Genomic DNA, 23,882 nt, shown 5'->3' with positions numbered 1-23,882 from the left:
ATCAGCTGCTCAATTCCACCAGGGTCTTTATACCACGACTCCAACAATGGAAGCTGCTGCCACCTGGGACCAGAACTAGACAGCTCTTTTCCTTTCTCCTTCAGGTGAAAAAGTTTCCTCATTGACCACTGAAGCTGTCTTTGGCTTTGTGAGTTGAGGAATCTGGGACCGTAGCTGCTGGTGGTGTTGAAGGTGGAAGGTCTTGAAGCCTGCTTCAGTCCTGTCTTTGCCTAGGCACAGCCCAGGCTGGACTGCACTCTGCTCCGTGCTCCATGTGATAGACCTTTTCTGTAGGTTTCCCAGGCTACCTTGGACTAGAAATCTCTTTCACTCTGTTGTTCTGTGGCTTCTGATGCTCTAGAATTTGTGAGAGTCATTTTTTACAGGTATTTTATGGGCTGCAGAGGAAGAGCTAGGGTATATGTGTCTTTCTTCTCCACTATCTTGCCTATGCCCCCCCCCATTAAATATTTTAAAGTAACAGTAAGTTGTACATAATAGATTTGCAGGTTCATGTGCAGATCATCTTGTAAAACATTTTAATATGGGTTCTGCCTACACCATGGAGAGGATCCTTGGATCTGAGTCTTCAGGCTCCAGCTAGCTTGTTCTGCTTGTTGCATTCTGGCCTCGTTCCATGCACCCTCTGCCTTTTTTGTCTCCCATTGCTCAGCGCCCCTTTCCTTGTCACAGCCATGAATGGGCAACTCAGTATCTTTGATGACACCTTCATCGAGGATGGCACTTTCTTCCTCACTTCAGAGTCTGTGGGCAAGAGGCACCCTGATAAAATTTGTGATCAGATTAGTGAGGCAGTCCTTGATGCCCACCTTCAGCAAGATCCTGATGCCAAAATGGCTTCTGAAACAGTTGCTAAGACTGGAATGATATTACTTGTTGATGAAATCACATACAGAGCTGCTCTTGACTATCAGAAAATGGTTAGGGAAACAATTAAGCATGTAAGCTATGATGATTCTCCTAAAGGGTTTGACTACAAGACTTGTAGAGGTCTAGTAGCCTTGGAGCAGCAGTCACCAGACATTGCTCAAGGGGGTTCATCTAGATCAAAATGAAGAAGATATTGGTGCAGGAGATCAGGGATTGATGGTTGATTATACTACTGATGAAAATGGAGAATGTATGCCCCTAACTTTAGTGTTAGTTCACAAGCTCAATGTCGAACTTGCTGAATTGTGGTGCAATGGAACTTTGCCTTGGTTACACCCAGATTCCAAAACTCAAGTCACTGTATATGCAGTACACAGGCAGTATATGCAGGATGATGGTGCTATTCTCCATATAAGAGTCCATACGATTGTGATATCTATTCAGCATGATGAAGATGTATGTGTTGATGAAATGAGGGATGCTCTAAATGAAAAGGTGATCAAAGCAGTTGTAGCTGCAAAATATTTGGATGAAGATACAATTTACCATATGCAACGTAGTGGCAGATTTCTAATTAGTGGACCTCAGGTTGATGCTGATCTGACTGGACAGAAGATCATTGTGGATATTTATGGTTGTTAGGGTGCTCGTGGAGGTGGTGCTTCTCAGGAAGATTATGCTAAGGTGAACCATTCAGCTGCTTATGCTGCCTATTGGGTGGGAAAATCCCTGGCTAAAGGTAGTCTATGTATCAGGGTACTTGTTCAGGTTTCTTATGCTATTGGTGTTTCCATCCATTGTCCATCTCCATTTTCCATTATGGCACCTTTGAGAAGAGTGAAAGAGAACTCCTAGATATTGTGAAGAAGAACTTTGACCTGCACAAGAGCTCCTCTCAGGTTTTTAACTTTGTTTTATTTTCAAAACCAGGTCCAATGAGCTTTCTGAGCAACTGGTGTAAATCCAGAGAGCAGCTTCCTTAAGAGCAATGGAGCAATGCTTCTGGTGGGGAGGAGAAGGAAATCCCTTCATACTTGAACATTTTCTAATTATTTGTTGTATTCTAGGGTGTGGCATGAGTACAGAGAAGCTATCATCTCAGAAGGGAACTTTTTAGAAAAAATCCTTGACACTATAATTGCTTTGACATGTTTCCCTCATTCCCAGGTAGACCAAAGTGTCTAACAGAAGAACATTGGGTTACACCTACAAAGGGTACAGCTAGTGTTAACAGAAGCACGGGGAGAGCGGGAGCAGTTGTCCATGGAGGAAGCTGACTTGACTGGTGTGGTACAGAGAAGTCAGCTTATTCACATGCCTAGTCCATGGCTGCTGCCCTAAGCAGAAAGTGCCTTTCAGGATCTATGTTTTGGAGGTTTATTACATATGTCTGGTTCTCAATTCCAACAGTTTAATGAAGATCTAAATAAAACACTAAGTTCTACCTTAAAAAGAAATAAATATTTTAATGTTTTGAAAATGCTTATTTTTTCCTAAGTTCACAATCAAATAAATACAATTTTTTAATGTTAATCTTATTTATTTTCAGTATTCCACAGTCACTATCATACAACTTAGATTTTTTCCCCTACCTTCCCACTATCTCCTTGCTCCCTCCTCGAGATGGTATACAATTTCATATAGGTTCTACACATATATTCCTATTAAATACAAGGCTACATGACCACTGTGGACATGCTGTGTAGAAGAATTAAAATGGAGAAATCACATAACAAACCAAAACGTAATACACAACAAAAAATGATCTGCTGTATTCTGCCACTGAATTCCACAGTTCTTTCTCTGGATGTTGCAGGCATTTTTCCTTAAAAGACCATTGGGAATTTTTTTAAGTCCTTGCATTGCTACAAAGATCCAAGTCTACCAGAAAAAGCTCTCACACATTGTGGTTGTTCCTGTGCATAAGATTCTCCTGGCTCTGCTCCTTTTGCTCAGCATCAGATCATATAAGTCTTTTCAGACCTCTCTGAAGTCTTCCTGTTCATCATTTCTTATAGTGCAATAGTATTCCATTACATTCATATACCATAATTTCTTCAGCCATTCCCCAATTGATGGGCATCCCCTTGATTTCCAGTTTTTGGCCACCACAAAGAGTGCTACTATAAATATTTTTGTACATGTGGGTGGTACCCTTTCCTATTTCATGATCTCTTGGGGATACAGTCCTAGAAGCAATATTGCTGGGTCAAAGGGTATACATATTTTTTGTAGTCCTTTGGGCATAGTTCCAAATTGCTCTCCAGAATGGCTGGATCAGTTCACAGTTCCACTAACAATGTATTACTGTTTCAACTCTCCCACAACCTCTCCAACACTTATCGTCTTCCTCTTCTGTCATGTTTGCCAATCTGGTAGGTGTGATGTGGTGCCCCAGAGTTGTTTTGATTTGCATCTCTCTTAACAAAAGTGATTTAGAGCATTTTTTTTCATATGATGGTAGATATCTGTAATTTCTTCCTCTGAAAATAGCCTGTTCATACCCTTTGACCATTTATCAGTTGGGGAATAAATACAACTTTAAAAAATGCACCAAAAGGAAAACAGAAATATATTGAATGAAGGCAGAAGGTGAGAAAGAATGAGGCAAGGATGATACCTAAGTTTTGAGCCAAGATGATGGGGAGGATGGTAGTGCTCTGAATGGTAATAGGGGAATTAGTGAGAGGAGAGGGTTTATGGGGGCAGGTAATGAGTTCAATTTTTGACATGTAGATATTTTGGGGACATACAGTTTGAGACTCTCCAACTTGAACTGGAACTGGCACATGCAGAGGGATGGCAGCTATTGTTTTTAGGATCCTAATATTAACCTTGTATATTGTGACCATCCAGAAACTAGTTCATGAGCTCCCGGTAGTGTATTTTCCCTGAAAAATCATCCAGTTGATCCAGTTCTTTAGCAAAGACACTTATTCAAATGACCCAAGAAGAATACTGGTAAAAAAATATTTGCCTCAAATCCAAGGGTGCATTTTCTCACAAATATGCTGAGATATGGAGGAAAACAGCAGATTTAACTTCAAAGCATAATGGTATTAAGACATGTGCAGGGAATACATATGGTTAAGACAACTTGCAACTCAGGAACTTCAGGGCCTCTATATTCTCTCTTTCTTCAGAGGGTCCTCAAAAAGTCTGTTGTGGTCTGAGGTACCACCTCATACCTTTCAGATTGGCTGATATGACAAAAAAGGAAAATTATATATGTTGGAGAATATATGGGAAAATTGGGACATTAATGCATTGTTGGTATAATTGTGAACTGATCCAGCCCTTCTAGACAGCAATTTTGAACTATGCCCAAAGGGCTATAAAACTCGGTGTACCCTTTAATCCAGCAATATCACTACTTCATCTATACCAATATGTACAAAAATCTTTGTAGTAGCTCTTTTAGTGGTGATAAAGAATTGGAAATTGAGAGGATGCCCATCGGTTGGGAATGGCTCAACAAATTGTGGTATATGAATGTAATGGAATACTACTATGTTATAAAAAATGATGAGCAGACAGACACATTTCAGAAAAACCTGGAAAGACTTCAGTCAACTTATGCTGAGTGAAGTAAACAAAACCAGGAAAAGAACATCATACACAGTAATAGCAACATTCTGTGATGATCAACTATGATAAACATAAGAACTCAACAGTCTGAATGCAGACCAAAGCATACTGTTCCCTACTTTTTCCTTTCTTGTGATTTTTCTCTTTTGTTATGATACTTCTTCCACAACTTGACTAATGTGGAAATATATTTAATATATTATATGTGTATAGCCTATATCAGATTGCTTGCCATCTAGGGGAAAGGACAGGGGAGGGAGAGAAAGATAAAAAAATTTGGAATTCAAAATCTTATAAAAGTGAATGTTGAAAACTATCTTTACATCTTTACATGGAAAAATGAAAATACTATTAAATGAAAAGAAACAAAACCACCCAAAGTTTGTTGTGGGATATGGAGATTGCTGATTGTCTTGTTATGCTGACCTGATTGACTAGATCCTTGCAGGGCATCCTTTCAGGAGAGGTGTCTCAGCTGGGCTTTCCCTTCATAGAAGTCATTCAGTCTTAGATGAATGGATCAGTCTGTTGCTGGGTTGGTTCAAGGAAGTCATGTGGCTGTTACACTGACTCCTCACCAGCCTTGGTTGCTTCTGGACTGGGCTAGGTAGGACACTGACATTAGGGAGCTGCTGTCAGATAGGGTTGTGCAAACCACTCTGCTTTAGGTGGCAGCTACTGAAATGGGCTAGGCAGGTTCCTCTATCACTGGGTATTTTTTAGGGAGTGATGTTTCTATTGCACAGTCTGCTATGTTGGACTCCTTGGGCTCATTCTTTGATGTGCAGCTACAATCTTTTACCACCTTCAGTTACTGGTCTTGCTGGATGGTATTACACTACCTTCAGATAAGGGAATCTTTTCAGCTAGAGCTGCGGTACTCTTTTAGCGATGGCAATCACTTTTAATGTGGTATTAACAGAAGCCTCTCCTCTCTGATACCTTTAGAGCCTTAGCTCTAAGGTTTCCCACCTCAAGGAAGGAAGCATGAGAGTTCCAGCCTCTGTTATTTGATAATCCATTTTTCACTAAGGTACTCAAACTTGGCTTATGGTGATAAATCTCAATTCAGTTATATTTCCTAGACATTGCAAATATAAATGAAAGACCTTCAAGGTCTTATGCAGATGAGTAGCTAAGGGCAAAAGTATGAGTGCAGTCTGGTTCTTTGTTGATCTCTTTATATGATGTAGTTATTCAAACCTCACACTTCCAAAAATGTGAAATATTTATTCTGAATCTAAAATCTTCCCCATTTACACTGCACAGCCACTATCTTTTTACCCCTCCTGACCTTTCAGCCCTGCTGAAGCTTCACTGGGACAGGCATAGCTAAAATATTGCTGTCCACTGTGCCTGCAATCAGAATAAAAACCAGGGTTAAGTAGCCTGCATGTCCTATCATTAGGGCATGAAGACCTCTGGGCACTGTGGTGCAGGTGATGCCCGGGTAGACCAAGAGCATACACAAAGGCATGTGAAGATATGAATCTCAAACAGCACATTCTAAAGCAGAACCCCATCTCCTCCGAAACATCTCTGAAATCTCTGGCTTCAGCTTCCCTGGCTTCCTTCACGTTTCAACTAAAATCTCACGTTTTATAGGAAGCATTATCTTACCTTTCTAATTTGTATTGCTTTCCCTTTCTTCATTATTTCTAAATTAACTTTAATATAGCTTGTTTGTACATAGTAGTTTGAAAGGTATGTCTCCTGTTAGATTGTGTGCTCCTTGAGAGAAGTGACTATCTTTTATTTTTGTTTGTATTCTCAACACTTAGCAGAGCACATGGAATGTAGTAAGCATTTAATAAATATTTGTTGACTAACTGACATCATTTGAGGGCATTACCATCACTTCACTTATTCACATTTGCAACCTTGGTGTCATCGTTTATTTTTTCTTGTACCTTACCAACTCTATATCCAATTTGTTACCATATGTTACTGATTTTACCTCCATCGTATCCCTAACATCCACTGCCATTTCTCTACTAATATTGCTACCACTGAAGTTGATCAGAACTTTTTCAATACTCACCTAGAAGGTCTTCCTACCTCAAGTCTCCTGTGTCTCCAACCCATCTTCCCAAACAAGTGCCAAAGGTATATTACTAAAGCACAGCTTTGACCATTGCACTCCCTTTTACAAAAATTTCTAGTGCTTTTCAACTCCCTCTTCGAAAGGCATTTGAGCTTTGCGAACAATAAAATACATATGTATAAACCCATATACAAATATAACACATATTTGTATATATTTGATACCCTTCCCACAATTAATTCCTTTGTGATCCTATACATTTAATGTATTTACTAAATTTGTTCTGGAAAGGGATTTATAGGCTTCACCATGATGCTAAAAAAAGATTTGCAACACTTGCTCCAGGACAAATTTCATTCTTTGGTATTTAAAATTCATTGTAAAATCACTCCCACCTGTTTTTCCACAATGGGCATACTGCCCACTAGTCCGCTTCACTCCTTACATTGCAAACAAACATGTTTTCCCCATACATGTTAATCCATTTTTCATCTCTGTGTTTTTGCACTAGTCATCCTCCATGCCTCCTCATCTCTGCATCACTTACTTTAATACGAAGTAAGGTCTGACATAATAATTCATCTTCAGAGTAAACAGAAGTTTTGTAAAATATTGTATTCTAGATATCTTATCTTAGAAAATCTTAGAAATATCTTAATATAGAAATATCTTAGAAAAATTTTCTTTAAAACTCAGCTCAGATGCCATCTTTACTTAATCTCTTTCCAGAATCTAAGTTCTAATGCCATGTTCTAACGCCGCATGAAATTAATTTGTACTTATTTTGTATATATTTTATATCTATTAATATATGTACATTTGTTTTCTCCAATAGAATGTAAGCTTCTCGAGTGGATGGTGGGATTTATTACTCTTTTCGTTGCCTCAGTCCCTTGTTGCCCCAAGTCCTTTTGCAGGACTTGATATAGAATGAATGCTTAATAAACACTTTGATTGATACTAAATGTTTCTTGAAGGAAATTGAGTTCTATGATTCTAAGGCATTTGCAAAATCACTTTTGGAAGAATCAGTCTCCGCAGAGCTATCTTCATGTCCTGATTTCTCAGGCTATAGATAAAGGGGTTAAGCATGGGGGTAATCACAGTAAAGATAACTGTTGCCACTGGGCCCGCAGCTGAGAATGAGGATGAGGGGCGCAGATAGATCCCCATTATGGACCCATAGAAGAGAGAAACCACAGTGAGGTGGGAACCACATGTGGACAGGGCTTTCTGTATTCCTTGGGTAGAGGGGATCTTCATCACATTGGAGAATATGAAGACAGAAGAGATACCAATGCATGTGAATGGTATAACAAAAAACATCCCACCAACAACGAAGACCATCAAATCACTCAAGTAGGTGTCTGAACAGGAGAGCTTTCGAATTGCATAGGGATCACAGAAGAAGTGGGAAATGGTGTTGTCAGCACAGAAGGACAATTGAGCCATTAGTAGGGTGTGTAAGAGGGCATGCAGAATAGTGATGATCCAGGATATGGCCACCAGAAGGATGCAAAGGGCTGGGCGCATGACTGTGGTGTAGTGCAGTGGACGACAAATGGCCAGGTAGCGGTCATAAGCCATTACCATCAGAAGAAACCCATCCATGTTTCCAAAAGTAATTACAAAATATATCTGCATCATGCATTCCACATAAGAGACAGAGTTGCTTCTCATTATGCGGTTTACCAAAATCTTGGGGATTGTAACTGATGAAAAGCAAATGTCAACAGAAGAGAGGTTGGCCAGGAAGAAGTACATGGGTGAGTGGAGTCGGGCATCTAAACCAATGGCTAGCATGATGAGCATGTTCCCAATCACAGTGACAAGATATATACACAGAAATAGCCAGAAGAGAATTTGTTGTTGTTCTGGCTGGCTGGAGAGCCCCAGGAGAAGGAATTCAGAGATAATGGTTTGGTTTTCTCTGTTCATATCTGCCAAAGAAAAAAATATAGCTCCATCAACAAAGAATGAGAGAGTTTTAATAGTTACATTCTTCATTAGGAATTACTTTTCTTGAATGCCTCCAAATATCAGATGTTTCTTCATTTGCTAGTATTTTAAATGTAAAATTAGTCTAATCTTTTAGACTAATGGTCAAATACTTCTGTCAGGGAAGTGAGGATTTGGTTATGGATCCAGAACTGACTGAAAGGCAATAAAGAAAGAAATAAGATAAGTTGTTCTACATGGAGAAACAAATAAGGACCTCACTTAGCAACTGGTATTGTGAACAGACTTTACAATGTCTTTCTCCTGGGTCATCTCCAGTCATTCTGATGAATACTTGGTCACTGATTCCAGAGGAGAAGTGAGGATGGTGATCTTGCACAACCCTCCCTCACTCAAAACAAAGTAAAGTGCAAGTCACGTCATCATTTCTCTGATGGCATAGTCTTCTGTGGAAACGAAGGACGAGCACAACAACACAACAACAACAATGTTCATAAAGGACATACATTTGTGACATTCCTATGATGAGTGGAAATTTTGTGTCACTCTCATCCTCATTCACACTTCTACACTCCACTATTAAGAACTTTTCTTGAAATTCATGCAAGCTATTATTGGTAGTGAGAGTCTTCCTTGGAGCCAGGAAGCCCTAGATTTCTTAAGTCCAATCTCTCATACATACTACCTGTGTAGCCATAGGTACTTAACCTTTTAGTGTACCCTCAGGTAACTCTGCAAGACTATAAGTGTCCTTTTCCAACATGTTTCATTTTATTTTAAATTGCATTTTATTTGTTTCAATTAATATTTTTTCTTCCTCTTCCATTACAGTGAAATCACTGAAAAAAAAGAGAAAGAAAACTCTTGTAACAAATGTACAATCAAGCAAAACAAATTTTCATGTGGGTATGTCCAAAACATATGCATCATTCTGTATCCTGGTTATATCACCATTTTGTCAGGAGATGGGCAACATGCTGATTTGCCAGTTCTCTGGAATTATGGTTAGTGAATGTCTAAGAATATGTTATAGAAGTGAAAAACCAAGCGAAATCTGCACTGACAAAGATATTTTCTATTCTGTAAATTTCATGAAGTGATGAAATCATAAGCAGAGGTTCAAAGAGAGATAACAGACAGATAGGTAGGTAGATATAGCTAAATATAGACAGATAAACTTTATCGGTGGTATTTGCTTCAGTTCCATGGATGTAATCTACAAGGCAGATCTTTAGGTGACGTTCAGTTCATAACTATTGATTTTACACTGCTGTTTTTTTATTTTAACATTATAACTCTATTAAAGCAGCCCAACATACCAACTTGATAAATTATTTTATAGAGTTTTTGAAAAGTTAACATACTAAATAAAATTTAATCCTTCTATTTTTATTAAATTAAGCAATCAATACAGTAGAAGAACAGTGAGGCATATAGAGAAGATACTGACTTTTGAATCAGTAGACTGAGATTTTAATTTTTTATATAATAAGCATTACAGTTTGTTTACTCTATGACCTTGAGTAAGTCTCTTAGTCTCCATGAACCTCAGTTTGTAACATATGGGGTTAATATTACCTGTATTATTTAGCTAACAGTGTTATTTTGAACAATCACCTTAAAATGCTTTTTAAATATGAACCCTAGGTATTTTATCAGCTAAAACTCTATGACATAGTAAAGACAGCTAGATTTGTAGCTTGGTGACATAGGCTCAAATCTTTACTATTTACCATGTAATATTTGAGTGACTTCAAGAAAATCACTCAGTCTCTCTGTGCCTCAGATCCTGATTTTTAAAATGAAGGAGTTGTACTAAATGATCTCTAGAGTTTCAATCAATTCTAAATATATGATGTAAGATCTGAATCTTATGATCTTATAACCTAATTTTGTTTCAATTCAATATCCTTAGATATGAATACTCTTTCCATACTCACCCAAATTTCCTTTGGAGGCTGCTACATTCCTCTAAGATTTCAAGATGGTTTGTGCCCAGTCCTATGGTGAATCCACATCAGAGTTTCCTTATAGATTTTCATATTTGCTGGCTTTAGGTAGTTCATCTTAAAGATCCCTGCCTGCAACTGTTTTTTTCCCACTCTCTCAGTCTTCACAAGATTCAGCTACTTCAGAATGACATCTTCCATAATACAGTAGTAAAAAAAAAAAAGGAAAGAGAAAGTTATGTAGCATACTTCTCTGTGGAGGATATAAATACTCTTAATAATTTCCAATTCCAATAAATTCCAATCAGAATAAACTTAATTTTCCATGCTGCTCTTAAAATGTAGAGAATTTTAGGGCTACAGACTCATAGAATATTAGAACAGGGAGGGAACTTAGAGTTCAAGAGTTCCTTGGGAAGACTAAAGAACACACGCTACAGGAATTAAGAAAGGGAAAATTCCGTGTAGATTGGATTGATGAGAGACAGGACTTTGGGTTGGCCTTGATATGTAGTAGTATAGAGTTATCAGGGGAGGAGAATAACAGTTTGGACAGAAGGATAGAGGGTACACCAAGTTTTGTAAGCAGAAAAACACAAAGTAATGAGGAAGGGAAAATGAAAACAGCCAACCTAGAATGAAAGGTGGATATTAGAGGAAGAATGAGGAATATAGCAACAAAGGTAAAAGTGGGGTCTGTTGATTAGTTTCAAATTCCAGGCAGAAAAATCTAGACTTTCCTTAAAACAGAAATGGAAAATTTCTGTGATCTCTCCCTAGACATAGTATGAGACATTCCTTTTTTATTTTAATGGGCAGACCATTTAATTTGGATCTAGAAAACCTGGTCTTGATACCAACTCTAACTACCTACATGGCCTTAGGCTAGTCAAGTTCTTCTCACTTGGTCTTCAGTTTCTTTAGATTGAAAGTTTAGGACTAGATGATGTTGAAAGTTCCTATCAGCTCTCAGTCCTAGGATTCTCTGTCAAGGACCACAGTCTAGCCTAGTTTTCACCAAATAGCAGCTGAGCCACTGATCTAATCATGATTCTTCTATTCTCTGCTTTAAATTATGTCCTATCCTTAACAGGATAAGAGGCAGGTTAGGATTTCCTGGGCTATAATTTCTTATAGTCATTGATCTGGATTGGAACAGGGAACTGTATGTGTATATCTGTTCATAGTTATGCTTATTATATATTTTTCTGTCTAAACCTGAGTTATGTGTGTGTGTTTGCATGCATGTCTTTGATGGCAGTGCTCTGGCTTCTGGTTCCCTAGGTCTTACCTGGATGGTGTGTAAGACCTCAGGCTCTGTAACTTAAAGCCCTGGCTCTGTTACTCCTACTTCTTTCCTCCAGGTAATGGAAAATTCAAAGCCAGCCAAAAGTTGAGCACTCAGAGAAATTCTTCCTGCAAGAGATGAGATAGAAACAGGGACTACTGGTCAATGGACAAGATAGGGTGGAACTGATTCTTCTGTCCCAATGGATTCTATCTTGGGGTTGTAGTGGGAATATTTACCAATTTCATAAACCTCTGAGATTTTATACCCATAGCTCTTTGTTAACAATAAATGTAGAATAATATTCCAGCTATATCCATCTTTCCTGTGGTTTTCATGTTGATATAAGGAAGTGACTAGAACTCTAGGCCTGACTTGGCCACTCACTATCACTTTGGAAAGACACTGTCCCTCTTAGAATCTGAGTTTTTTTTTCAAGAAAGAGGGGATTGAGTTAGATGATCTGTAGGGTCCCTTCATAATTTAGAATTCTATTTCTAATTCCTTCTCTGATTATATTAATCTTGGATTTAGAAATTATCTTACAGATCATCTATCCTGCTTCCCATTTATCCTTATAAGATGTATAAATTCCATCAAAAAGATTCCTGACAAGTGGTCAGTCTCTTTTTGGATGTAGCCAATGACAGGGAATTCACTACTTTCTCAAGCAATACATTCCATTTTCAAATAGCTCAAATTGTAAGGAACTTCTTTCTTAAATTAATTAAAAATTTGCTTTTCTATAAATTCCATTTTAGTTACACAGAATAATTCTAAACTTTACTCCATATATCAGGCTTTCAGATATTTGAAGACATTTCTTATGTTTCCACAAATTCTTATTTGCAGAAGGTAAAAAACTGTACTCCTTCAACGAATCCTAATATGGCATGGTTTGAAGCCTCCTGAACATCCACATTACTTTCTTCTTGTCAATAAGCTTACAGAATGGTTTCCAGAATTAGCACTATACTTCAGATGGGGCTATAGTTTGACCAGTGCAGAGCAGCCATCTGAAATTCATTATGTTCAAAACAGAACTCAGTATCTTTCCAACCAAAACTTTCCATCTTTTGAGCTTTCTTTTGTGAGCACCACCATCTTTCTAGTCACTTGGGCCTTCAGACTCTATATCATCCTCAAGTTTTCACTCTCCTTCATCCTGTCATGTTGTCTACTGTGAAGAGGAGGATACTCCTGTATCAGATAACACAATCAGAATTCAAAACACTTTGGGATCATATTTTCCCTGAGGTATAGCTGACACATGGTAATAATTAGGAAAAATACTTGGGCAAATGTAATTGTGGGCTGAGGTAAGAGAATTCAAGACTTGAGACAGGATGATGTCTAGGTTCCTTTTATTGATTATGTTTTTAGGTAGTACAACTATTTTTACATTGTCTCTCCTGGATCTATTTCCCAGGTCAGTTGTGTTTTTCATTGAGATATTTCACATTGTCTACTATTTTTTTAATTATTTAGTTTTGTTTTATAACTTCTTGATTTTTGATAAAGTCATTAGATTACATCTGCTCCATTCTCAACTTTAAGGAATTATTTTCTTCATTGAGTTTTTGGACCACCTTTTCCATCTGGTCATTTCTGCTTTTCATGGCATTCTTTTCCTCATTGACTTTTTGGATCTTTTTTGCCATTTGCATTAGGCTATTTTTTAAGGTTTTATTTTGTTCAATATTTTTTGGTCCCCTTTGTCAAGCAGTTGAGTCATTTTTAGTGATTTTCTTGTATCACTCACATTTCTCCTTCCAATGTTTCCTCTGCTTCTCTTATTTGATTTTCAAAATCATTTTTGAGCTCTTCCATGGCCTAAGAACAATTCATATTTTTCTTGGAGGCTTTCAATGTAGGAGCTTTGACTTTGTCGTCTTCTGTTTGTATATTTTGGTCTTCCTTGCCAGTTCTCTACTTCCAGTGAGGGTGGAGGGATGTACTGTCAGCCGTTCAATCTCCCCACAATCCATGGACCTAGATAGAGTTGCAGAAAGCATCACTGCCTCTGCCCCTGCTGCTGCTGTGGCTTCCAGAAGCTCCTTGACACCCTCCACTACCCTGGGGCTTGGGCTAGACCATTCTACTCTCTCACACAGGTCCCACAAGTTTTTTCCACTGATCTTCCAATTTCTTCTCTGTATTTTGGTGTCATGAAGTCTAGAAATCACCACAGGTGCAGATTTAGTCCCCCTAGGCCTGCTTAGGTCCCATCTCTGCTGGTGGGCACACACTGGAATTCTCTCTACTCCCAGTGTGGTGTGATAGAGGCTTCCTGTTGACCTTTCTGGCTGCGATGGGCTGGAGACATCCTTTACTGGACCATTCTGTGGGTTCTGCAGCTCCAGAATTCATTTACAGTCATTTTGTACAAGTATTTGGCTTGGTTTGCAGCGAGAGCTCTGGAATTCCCTGCATTTACTCTGCCATCTTGACTCCATGCCACCCAAATTTTTTTGACAGTTACTATTTCCCTCCATCTTATTCCCCTCCTGTTCATTCTCTTTTCTCTTTTTCCCTCTGTCTCTTCTCAAAAGCGTTTTTCTCTAAATATCAAGTTCCCCAGTTTGCCTTCCCTTTTATCATCCCCCCTACCACCATTACCTTCCCCTCCTACTTTCTGGTAGGGTAAGATATTTCAATACCCAGTTGAGTGTGTATGTTATTCCTTCTTTGAATCAATTCTGGCAGTAAGGTTCACTTATTCCTGCTCACCTTTTCCCTATTTTCTTCTACTATAGAAACTTTTTATTGCCTCTTCTATTTGAAGTAATTTACTCTATTCGATCTCTCCTTTTAACTTCCTCCCGTTATATTCCTCTTTCATCTCTTAATTTTATTTTTAGATGCCATCCCTTCACATAGAACTCACACCTCTGCCCTCTGTCTATATATACTCCTAAGTACCCTAATAATGGGGAAGGTCATATGAGCTACAAATGAGTTACAAGTGATCTTTCCATCTAAGAATGTAAACAGTTTAAAGTTATTAGTCCCTTATGATTTCCCTTTTCTGTTTACCTTTTCAATGCTTCTCTTGCATCTTGTATTTGAAAATTAAATTTTCTATTCAACTCGGATCTTTTCGTCAAGAATGCTTACATGTCCTCTATTTCTTGAATAATCATTTTTCCCCTGAAGGATTAGACTCAGTTTTGCTGAGTAGGTGATTCTAGGTTGTAAACCTAGCTCTTTTGTCCTCCGGAATATCATATATCAACACCTTCAATTCTTTAATGTAGAAGCTGTTAAATCTTGTGTTATCCTGGTTGTGGCTCCCCAATACTTGAATTATTTACTTTTTTGCTTCAACATTTTCTTATTGATCTGGGAACTCTGGAATTTGACTATGATATTCCTGATAGTTTTCATTTTAGGATCTCTTTCAGGAAGTGATTGGTGGATTCTTTAAATTTCTATTTTACCCTCTGGTTCTAGAATATCAGGATGGATTTCCTTGATAATTACTTGAAAGGTGATTTCTAGACTCCTTTTTAAAAAGACCATGACTTTCAGGTAGGACAATCATTATTAAATTATCTCTCCTGGATCTATTTTCCAGGTCAGTTGTATTGCAAATACGATATTTCACATTGTTTTCTATTTTTTAATTATTTTGTTTTTGTTTTGTTGTTTCTTGATTTCTCTTAAAGTAATTAGCTTCCATTTTCTCAATTCTAATTTTTAAAGAATTATTTTTTTCAGTGAACTTTTGGGACTCTTTCATTGGTCCAGTTCCACCGTTTAAGGCATCCTTCTTTTCGTTGGATTTTTGTACCTCCTTTCCCATTTGGTCTATTCTATTTTTTAAAGTATTATTTTCTTGAATATTGTGTTTTACGATTCCTTTACCAAATTATTGATTCATTTGTCATGATTTTCTTGCTTCACTCTCAATACTCTTTACAAATGTTCCTGTAATTCTATTATTTGATTTTCAAAATCCTTTTAGAGCTTTTCTGTGCCCTGATACCAATTCATATTTTTCTTATAGTGTTTGTATATAGGAGCTTTGACTTTGTTGTCTTTTTCTTAGTGAGTCTTTGGTCTTCCTTGTCACCACAATAATTTTCTTTTTTTAAACTAAATTATTTGATTTGATTTCAGTGTTAAATAATCACTTCTATATATCTTAGATTTTTTTTCCTCTCCTTCCCAACTCCGTCCCTGACAAGGCATACAATCTTATATAGGTTCTACACATAAAACCCTGTAAAATATCTGTTGCACAGAAAATTAAAAAGAATGGAAGAAACCATAAAACAAATCAAAACATAACATAACACAAAAGAAAATGGTCTGTTTCATTCCGTGATCCAATTTCATAGTTCTTTCTTGGGATGCAGAAAGTGCTTTGCCTCAAGAGTCCATGGGAAATTTTGAAGCACTAAGTGTACCAGAAAAATTCCCAGCACACTGTGCCTGCTGCTGTATATAAAGTTCTCGTGGTTCTGCTCCATTCACACACCATTAGTTGATTTAAATTCTTTCCAGGCCTCTCTGAAGTCTTTCTGTTCATTGTTTCTCATACCACAATAGTATTCTATTACATTCATATGCCACAACTTGTTCAGCCATTTAGCAATTGATAGGCATCCCTTGATTTCCAGTTTTGGGCGACCACAAAGGGAGTTGCTATAAATATTTTTGTACATGGTGGGACCCTTTCCTATATCTATGATCACTTAGGGATAGAGTCCAAGAAGCAATATTGCTAGGTCAAAAGGTATGCCCATTTTTGTAGCCCTGTGGGTTTAGTTCCAATTTGCTCTCCAGAATGTTTGGATCAGCTCACAGCTTCACCAACAATGAATTAGTGTTCCAAATCTCCCACATCTTCTCCAGCATTTATCATCTTCCTTTTGTCATGTTTTGTCATGTTACCCAATCTGATAGCTGTGATGTCGTACCTCAAAGTTGTATTGATGTGCATCTCTTTAATCAATACTGATTTAGAGTATTTTTTCATATGATTATAGATACCTTTAATTTCTTCCTCTGCAAACTCCAAGTTCATATCCTTTAACCAATTGTATATCAAGGAATGACTTGTGTTCTTGTACATTTCACTCAGTTCTCTATATATTTTAGAAATGAGGCCTTTATCACAGGCGATAGTTGCAAAAATTCTTTCCCAGTATTCTGCTTCCCTCCTAATCTTGGTTGCATTGGGTTTGTTTGTGCAAAAACTTTTCAATTTAATGTAATCAAAATTATTCATTTTGCACTTCATAGTGTTTTCTATCTCTTGTTTGGTCAAAAATTTTTCCATTCTCCATAAATCTGACAAATACACTATTCCTTACGCCCCTAATTTAAATATAGTATCAATCTTTATACCTAGATCAGCTATCCATTTGGACATTATTTTGTGAATGGTATCAGGCATTGGTCCATGCCCAGTTTACGTCACACTATTATCCAGTTTTCCCAGCAATTTTTGTCAAACAGTGAGTTGTCGTCCCAGAAGCTAGGGTCCTTGAGTTTATCAAACAGTAGATTGCTATATTCATTGACCACTCTGTCTTGAGTACCTAATCTATTCCACTGGTCTACCCCTCTGTTTCTTAGCCAGTATCAAGTAGTTTTGATGATTGCTACTTCACAACACAATTTGAGATCTGGTTGGACTAGGCCACCTCCCTAGCATTTGTTTTCATTGGTTCCCTTCATATTCGGGACCTTTTGTTCTTCCAGATGAATTTTGATATTATTTTTTCTAGCTCTAGAAAACAATTATCTGGTAGTTTGATTGGTATGGCACTGAACAAGTGACTTGATGTAGGTAGAATTGTCATTTTTTTATATTAGCTCAGCTTACACATGAGCAGCTGATGTTTTTCCACTTACTTAGATCTGACTTTATTTGTGCAAAAAATATTTTGCAACTTTGTTCATGTAGTACCTGGGTTTGTTTTGGCAGGTAGACTCTCAAATATTTTATAGTGTCTACCATAGATTTAAATGGGATTTATCTTTCTATCTCTTGTTGTTGGACTTTGTTAGTAATATATAGGAATACAGATGATTTTTGTGGGTTTATGTGGTAACCTGCAACTTTGCTGAAGTTGATTGATATTTCAAGTAGTTTTTATTTGCTTCTCTGGGATTTTCTAAGTATACCATCATATCAGCTGCAAAGAGTGATAACTTAGTTTGTTCTTTGCCTGTGCTAATTCCTTCAGTTTCTTTTTCTCTTCTTATTGCTACAGCTAGAATTTCTAATACTATATTGAACAACAGTGGTGATAATGGACATCCTTGTTTCACCTCGATCTTACTGGAAATGCATCTAGCTTCCCCCATTTGCATATAACCCTTGGTTTTAGGTAGAAACTGCTTATCATTTTATGAAAAGTTTCTCCAGTGTTTTCAATAGGAATGGGTGTTGTATTTTGTCAAAAGCTTTTTCTGTATCTATTAAGATAATCATGTGGTTTCTGTTAGATTTGCTGTTGATATGATCAAAAGTGCTAATACTTTTCCTAATATTGAAGCAGCCCTGCGTTTCTGGTACAAATCCTACCTAATCATAATGTATTACTTTTGTGATAAGTTGCTCTATTCTTTTTGCTAAAATCTTATTTAAAATTTTCGCATCTGTATTCATTGGAGAAATTAGTCTACAATTTTCTTTCTCTGTTTTGCCTCTTCCTGGTTTAGGTATCAAAACTATATTTGAATCATAAAAAGCATTTGGGAAGACACCTTCTTCCCCATTTCTCCCAAATAGTCTATTTAATGTAGGGATTAACTGTTCATTAAATGTTTGATAGAATTCACTTGTGAATCCACCCAACTCTGGAGATATTTTCCTAAGGATTTCATTTATGGCTTGTTCAATTTCTTTTTCTGAGATGAGGTTATTTAAATATTCCATTTTCTCTTCTGTTAATCTGGGTAATTTATATCTTTTAAAATAATCATCCATCTCATTTAGATTGTCGAGTTTATGGACAAAGCAATTTCTAATTATTGTTTAAATTTCCTCCTCACTGGAGGTGAGTTCACCCTTTTCATTTTTGACATTGGTAATTTGGTTTCCTTCTTTCTTTTTTTAATCAAATTGACCAAAGGTTTATCAGTTTTCCTGGATTTTTCATAAAATCAACTCTTAGTTTTATTTATTCAAGGATATTAAATTTCCCCTAAGAACTGCTTTTGCAGTATCCCATAAGACTTGGTAGGTTATCTCATTATTGTCATTCTCTTGAATTGAAGTTGTTGATTGTTTCTATAATTTGTTGTTTAACCCACTCATTCTTTAGGATTAGATTGTGTAGTTTCCAATTAGTTTTTGGTTTATACTTCCATGGGCTTTGATTACATATCATTTTTATTGCATTATAATCTGAGAAGGATGTCTTAACTATCTCTGCCTTTTTGCACTGAATTTGGAGGTTTTTATGCCCTATGTGGTCAATTTTTTGAAATGTAACATATACTGCTTTTAGCCTCCCCTCCCTTTTCTTTCCCCCTTCCCCACCTACTGCCTATACAGTTAATTGTATTTCTGTGCTTAACTGAGTATGTTGTATCCTTCTTGGATCCAATCAGATGAGAGTACCTCTCAAACAATGCTCCTCTCCCTCCCTTCTTTGTCTCTACTGTAATATGTTTTTGTGCCTCTTCCTGTGATGGAATTTATTTTTTTCTGCTTCTTCCTTTTCACATCTCCCATTACAATCCCTTCTCACCCTTAAATCACATTTGTTATCATCACATCATTGAATTTATACCCACTCCCTCTATCTATGTATATCCCTTTTATATTTCATAATAAATATACAATTCTCAAGATTAGCAAGTAACATCTTCCCTTATAGGGATGTAAACAGTTTGCCCATGTTGTGCAACAAGTTTTTTTTTCCCTGTTTACCTTTTCATGCCTCTCTTGAGACCTGTGTTTGAAGATTGAATTTTCTGTTGAGTTCTGGTCTTTTCATCAGGAAGGTCTGGAACTCCCTTATTTCATTGAGTGTCCATCTGTTGCCTGAAATATTATGCTCAACTTTGCTGGATAATTAGTCCTTATTGTAGCCCTAGCTCCTTTGCCTCATGGAATATCATATTCCAATTCCTTTGATCTTTTAATGTAGAAGCTGCAAGGTCCTGTGTGGTCCTGAATGTAGCTCCTCAATATTTGAATGGTTTCTTTCTGGCTGCCTGCAGCATTTTCTCCTTCACTTGATAGCTCTGGAATTTGGCAACGATATTCCTTGATATTTTTAGTTTCAAGTCCCTTTCAGGAGGTGAACAGTGGATTGTTTCAATGACTATTTTGCCCTCTGAGGCTAGCATTTCTAGGCAATTTTCCTTGATGATTTCATGGAAGATATTGTCTGCGCTCTTTTGTTCATCATGTCTCTCTGGTACACGAACAATCCTTAGATTTTTCTCTCCTGGATCCATTTTGCAGGTCAGTTGTTTATCTAATTAGATATTTTACATTTTGTTCTATCTTTCCATTCTTTAGACTCTGTTTGACTAATTCTTGATGTCTCATAGATTTGTTAGATTCTACTTGCCCAATTCTATTTTTTATCAAATTGTTTTCTTCAGTTAACTTTTGCCTCTCTTTTTCCATCTGTCCAATTATTCCTTTAAAGGAGTTATTTTCTCCAGTTAGTTTTTGTACTTCCTTTTCCATTTGTCTAACTGTCCTTTTAAATTCTTCTGTTATTTCTTTTTCCATGTTTTCAAAGTCATTGGTCAGTATTTCTTCTATTTCTCTAATTTGGGTTTTAAAATCCTTTCTGAGCTTTTCCAAGAAGGCTCTTTGTGCTTCGGGCCAGTTCATATTCCTTTCTGAAGTTTCAAATGGGAGTACAGACTCAATGCTGACCTCTGTGGTATTTATGCTTTGGTCCTTGCCCCCATAGAAAGATTCTATGATCTTTTCTTTTCTGCTTTGCTTCTTACTCATGATAATAACCTTTTTCCTTGCATTTAAGGTAGATCTCTGCATCTGTGGCACAGGGAGCTCTGTCCCACTGTTCTTGTGCTTAAAACTTGAGACTTTGTGTGTTGTGGCCTCTGGTTCTTTCAGCTAGAAGCTAAAATGCTGCAGCTTCCCTGGTGCTGAGCTGGCTGGTGTTGGAAAGCAGAGGCCAGGTGAGGTCTTTTGGGGTTTTCCCACAGTTACCCTGGAGCTAGCTTGTTAAGTGCAGGGGAGGGGTGATCTGGACACCTGAGGTCTCTTCTGCTGAGCTAGAGCATAGGCAAGCTCAGCAGTTGTTGATCCCAACTGCACTAGTATCTTCCTGATTCCCCTGGGGTGCTGAAACACCCCTGAGATCCTGGTGTTGGGAGTTGCTGGCTTCACCCCTCTGGAGCATAGGATCTTCTCCTGGTTTGTTGAGGTGGGTCTGTCTGGGACAGCTCTGACCCTGCACTGGTCCATCTGGCCACAGTAAGTAGAATCCTCCTTAGTGATCTTCCCAGCCTCACAGGCTAAGAGTCTCTTTACCCCTTCTGCTTCTCCCACTGTTCCAGGGTTTTTCCTGGAGAGATATTCTCTGGGCTCATCAAGGTCAACAATGGGAGGGAGATAGCAATTACTGATCACTACATCATCTTGACTCCAGGAACAGGAAAATCCAATCTCTCTTTTTTAGACATTTGCTTTTCATCAGTCACAATACCCAAGTCACTGGTGAACCACATATTGAGAAGTAAACCAATCTCTTACATAGAGTGTATGGTACAGATATATTTCTTTATCACTTTCATAAACATGGATGGTTTCCTTCTGCAAGTTATAGCATATGACCACTATGTGGCCATATGCTGCCTACTCCACTATAGTATTCTCATGTTCCCTAGACTCTGCATCATTTTGGTGATGGTATCATGAGTAATCATTCACCTGCATGCCCACTTGCTGACCCTACTAAAGGTCCAATTATCCTTCTGTGCTGACAACATCATTCCCCGCTTCTTCTGTGATCCATACTCCATCATGAAGCTTTTCTGTTCTGACACCTACCTCAATGACTTGATGTTATTCACTGTGGGCAGGATGGTTTTCATGATTCCATTCATGAGTATCACTATCTCCTATATCTACATCTTCTCCAAGGTAGTGAAGATCCCGTCTACTCAGGGGATAAAGAAAGACCTGTTCACATGTGGCACTCATCTCACCACACTCTCTCTTATTTATGGGGCTGTCATGGAAATTGATCTATACCCATCATCCTCCTACTTAGTCCAGGACATGGCTACCACAGATATTTTCACTGTGGTAACTTGAATACTCAACCCTTTCATCTACAATCTAAGAAACAGAGACATAAAAAGAGCTCTGGGAAAAACAAAAAGAAATCTTTTGAAAGATTCTATAATTACAGATTTTTAGATCTAAAAGAAATCTTACAGGTTATCTAGCTGAACCTATAATAATTACTCAAGCTCCTTACCCTCTTGCCTCCTTTCTGTCCTAAAATTAAGGTTAATTAACTCTAAATGGAAGGATCTGACCACGTCACCCCAATCTAGCATCTATGCAAGAAAAATATAAGGATTCTGATATCCGAACAGTGTCAGGCCAACTTCAAGTCAGGCTTGATGCTGGTAGTGCTCTGAACTTATACAGCACAAGTCTAGTAAGAGTGGTATTGCCTTGTTCTGATTGAATCATGGATTCTCAAATGTTAAGGGACTTCAGATATCCTTTAAATGATACATATTTGAATAGGTATCCCCCCCACCATATCCCCAGTATATAGTCATACCAACTTAAGATAAAGATTTACAAGCATGAGGAACTCATTATCTCTTAAGGCAAAACATTCCACTTTTTGACAATTCCAATTGTTGAGAAGTTTCTCCTTTTTGGAGTCAAAATTTTCTTCCTTGTAACTCCCACGCAGTACTTCTAGTTCCATCCTCTCAAATGAAGAAAAATAAAGTATATGCCTTTGCCTTTTGACTAGCCTTCAATGATTCCAAGACAGCTATTATGGTGGTTTTCTATCATCCAACACCAATGTTTTCTCTACTTCAGGCCAAGTATCCCTACCTACTTTGGCTAATCCCTATATGACATAGTTTTCACTTCTTTTGCCCTCACAAGGACTTGGTCCAGCTTGCCATTAATCTTCCAGAAATTTAGCACTCAGAACTCAATATTCCTAATGTAATTTAATCAGGATAAAATAGAATAAATTCCCTTATCCTAGTTATTCTCTGTCTCTCTAGCCTGTTTCTCACTTTGGTCCATAAAATCCTGTCTTTTAGTCTTACTTTGATGAAGCTTCAATCCCATTAATGTTTTAGGGTCCTATGAGGTACTGTTAACTCATATTGAGCTTGCAATCCAGTAGAACCCTGATGGTGTCTTACACACAAACTGTTGTTTTCTCCCCCATTGTGTATACATGTAGTGGAAATATTGCATTTTAAGTGAAGTTCTAAGTGCAAAATTAAACAATAACTTGGGGGGGGGGGGAGTAGAGCCAAGACGGCAGAGTAGAAAGATGCACATATACTAATTCTACCCCCACAGCCTATAAAATACCTGTAAAGAAAGACTCTTGACAAATTCTAGAGCAGAAGAAGCCACAGAACAACAGAGTGGAGGATATTTCCAGCCAGGGTGACCTGGAAGGCTGATGGGAAAAGTCTGTCACACCAGGATGCGGAGCGGAGCCCAGGCCAGCCTTGGCCACACAACGCAGCTCTAGGAGGAGGACAAGAGCAGGCCATGGGGGCAGAATCCCCAGTCGCAGTAGCAGTAGTTCCCAGATCCCTAAACCCACAGGCGCCAAAGGTCAGTGACAGGGTTTTTTCAGCTGGCCAAGAAGGGAGAAGGGCCATTCCATAGCTCTGGGCTCAGGTGGCAGTAGTGGCCACATCAGGCAGGCAGCAGCAGCTTCCACAGCAGCCCCTACAGCAGCCTGCATCCATTGTTGGATCATCAAACCCTTGGGGGCACTGAGCTGCTGATTCTTACCTCAGCCCTGTGTAGAGGCACTGCTCCGATCTAATATGCCTGAGGGATTTGAGCAGCTGATCTTTATCTGACACTGAATGGCAGCCCTGCCCATGCAGCTTATCTGAATCTCAGCCCCCAGTGCTGTCTTGGAGGAACTGGAGGCCAGGTGGTTGTGAAAAGGAAACTATTACTCAGATTCTGGGCACAAAA

At 38.0% G+C, this 23,882-nt stretch overlaps 1 protein-coding gene, 1 long non-coding RNA gene and 2 pseudogenes across 2 annotated transcripts; 2 read left to right on the top strand and 2 right to left on the bottom strand.

The window, feature by feature from the left end:
- Nucleotides 1-695: 695 nt before the first annotated feature.
- Nucleotides 696-1,874, top strand: LOC140519580 (S-adenosylmethionine synthase pseudogene; annotated as a pseudogene).
- Nucleotides 1,875-7,519: 5,645 nt separating this feature from the next.
- Nucleotides 7,520-8,461, bottom strand: LOC140519574 (olfactory receptor 1f45-like). Its single transcript, XM_072632739.1, has one exon. The coding sequence runs from the start codon at nucleotides 8,459-8,461 to the stop codon at nucleotides 7,520-7,522; it is 942 nt and encodes a 313-aa protein (XP_072488840.1).
- Nucleotides 8,462-10,428: 1,967 nt separating this feature from the next.
- Nucleotides 10,429-23,585, bottom strand: LOC140521172 (uncharacterized). Its single transcript, XR_011972820.1, has 3 exons — nucleotides 23,256-23,585; nucleotides 11,723-11,847; nucleotides 10,429-10,625 (listed from the first exon to the last, which is right to left on the bottom strand). It is a non-coding gene; the product is annotated as an uncharacterized lncRNA (long non-coding RNA).
- LOC140529935 (olfactory receptor 1f45-like) lies at nucleotides 15,182-22,094 on the top strand (annotated as a pseudogene).
- Nucleotides 23,586-23,882: the final 297 nt, after the last annotated feature.

This window comes from Notamacropus eugenii, chromosome 1 (assembly GCF_028372415.1).
Source record: "Notamacropus eugenii isolate mMacEug1 chromosome 1, mMacEug1.pri_v2, whole genome shotgun sequence".
NCBI classification, from domain to species: domain Eukaryota; kingdom Metazoa; phylum Chordata; class Mammalia; order Diprotodontia; family Macropodidae; genus Notamacropus; species Notamacropus eugenii.
The sequence above is the reverse complement of the archived record's forward strand: the minus strand, read 5'-3'. Positions and strand labels throughout refer to the sequence as shown.

Coding starts and splice junctions, on each gene's coding strand:
- LOC140519574 (XM_072632739.1), bottom strand. CDS start 8,461: ATGAACAGAGAAAACCAAACCATTATCTCTGAATTCCTTCTCCTGGGG.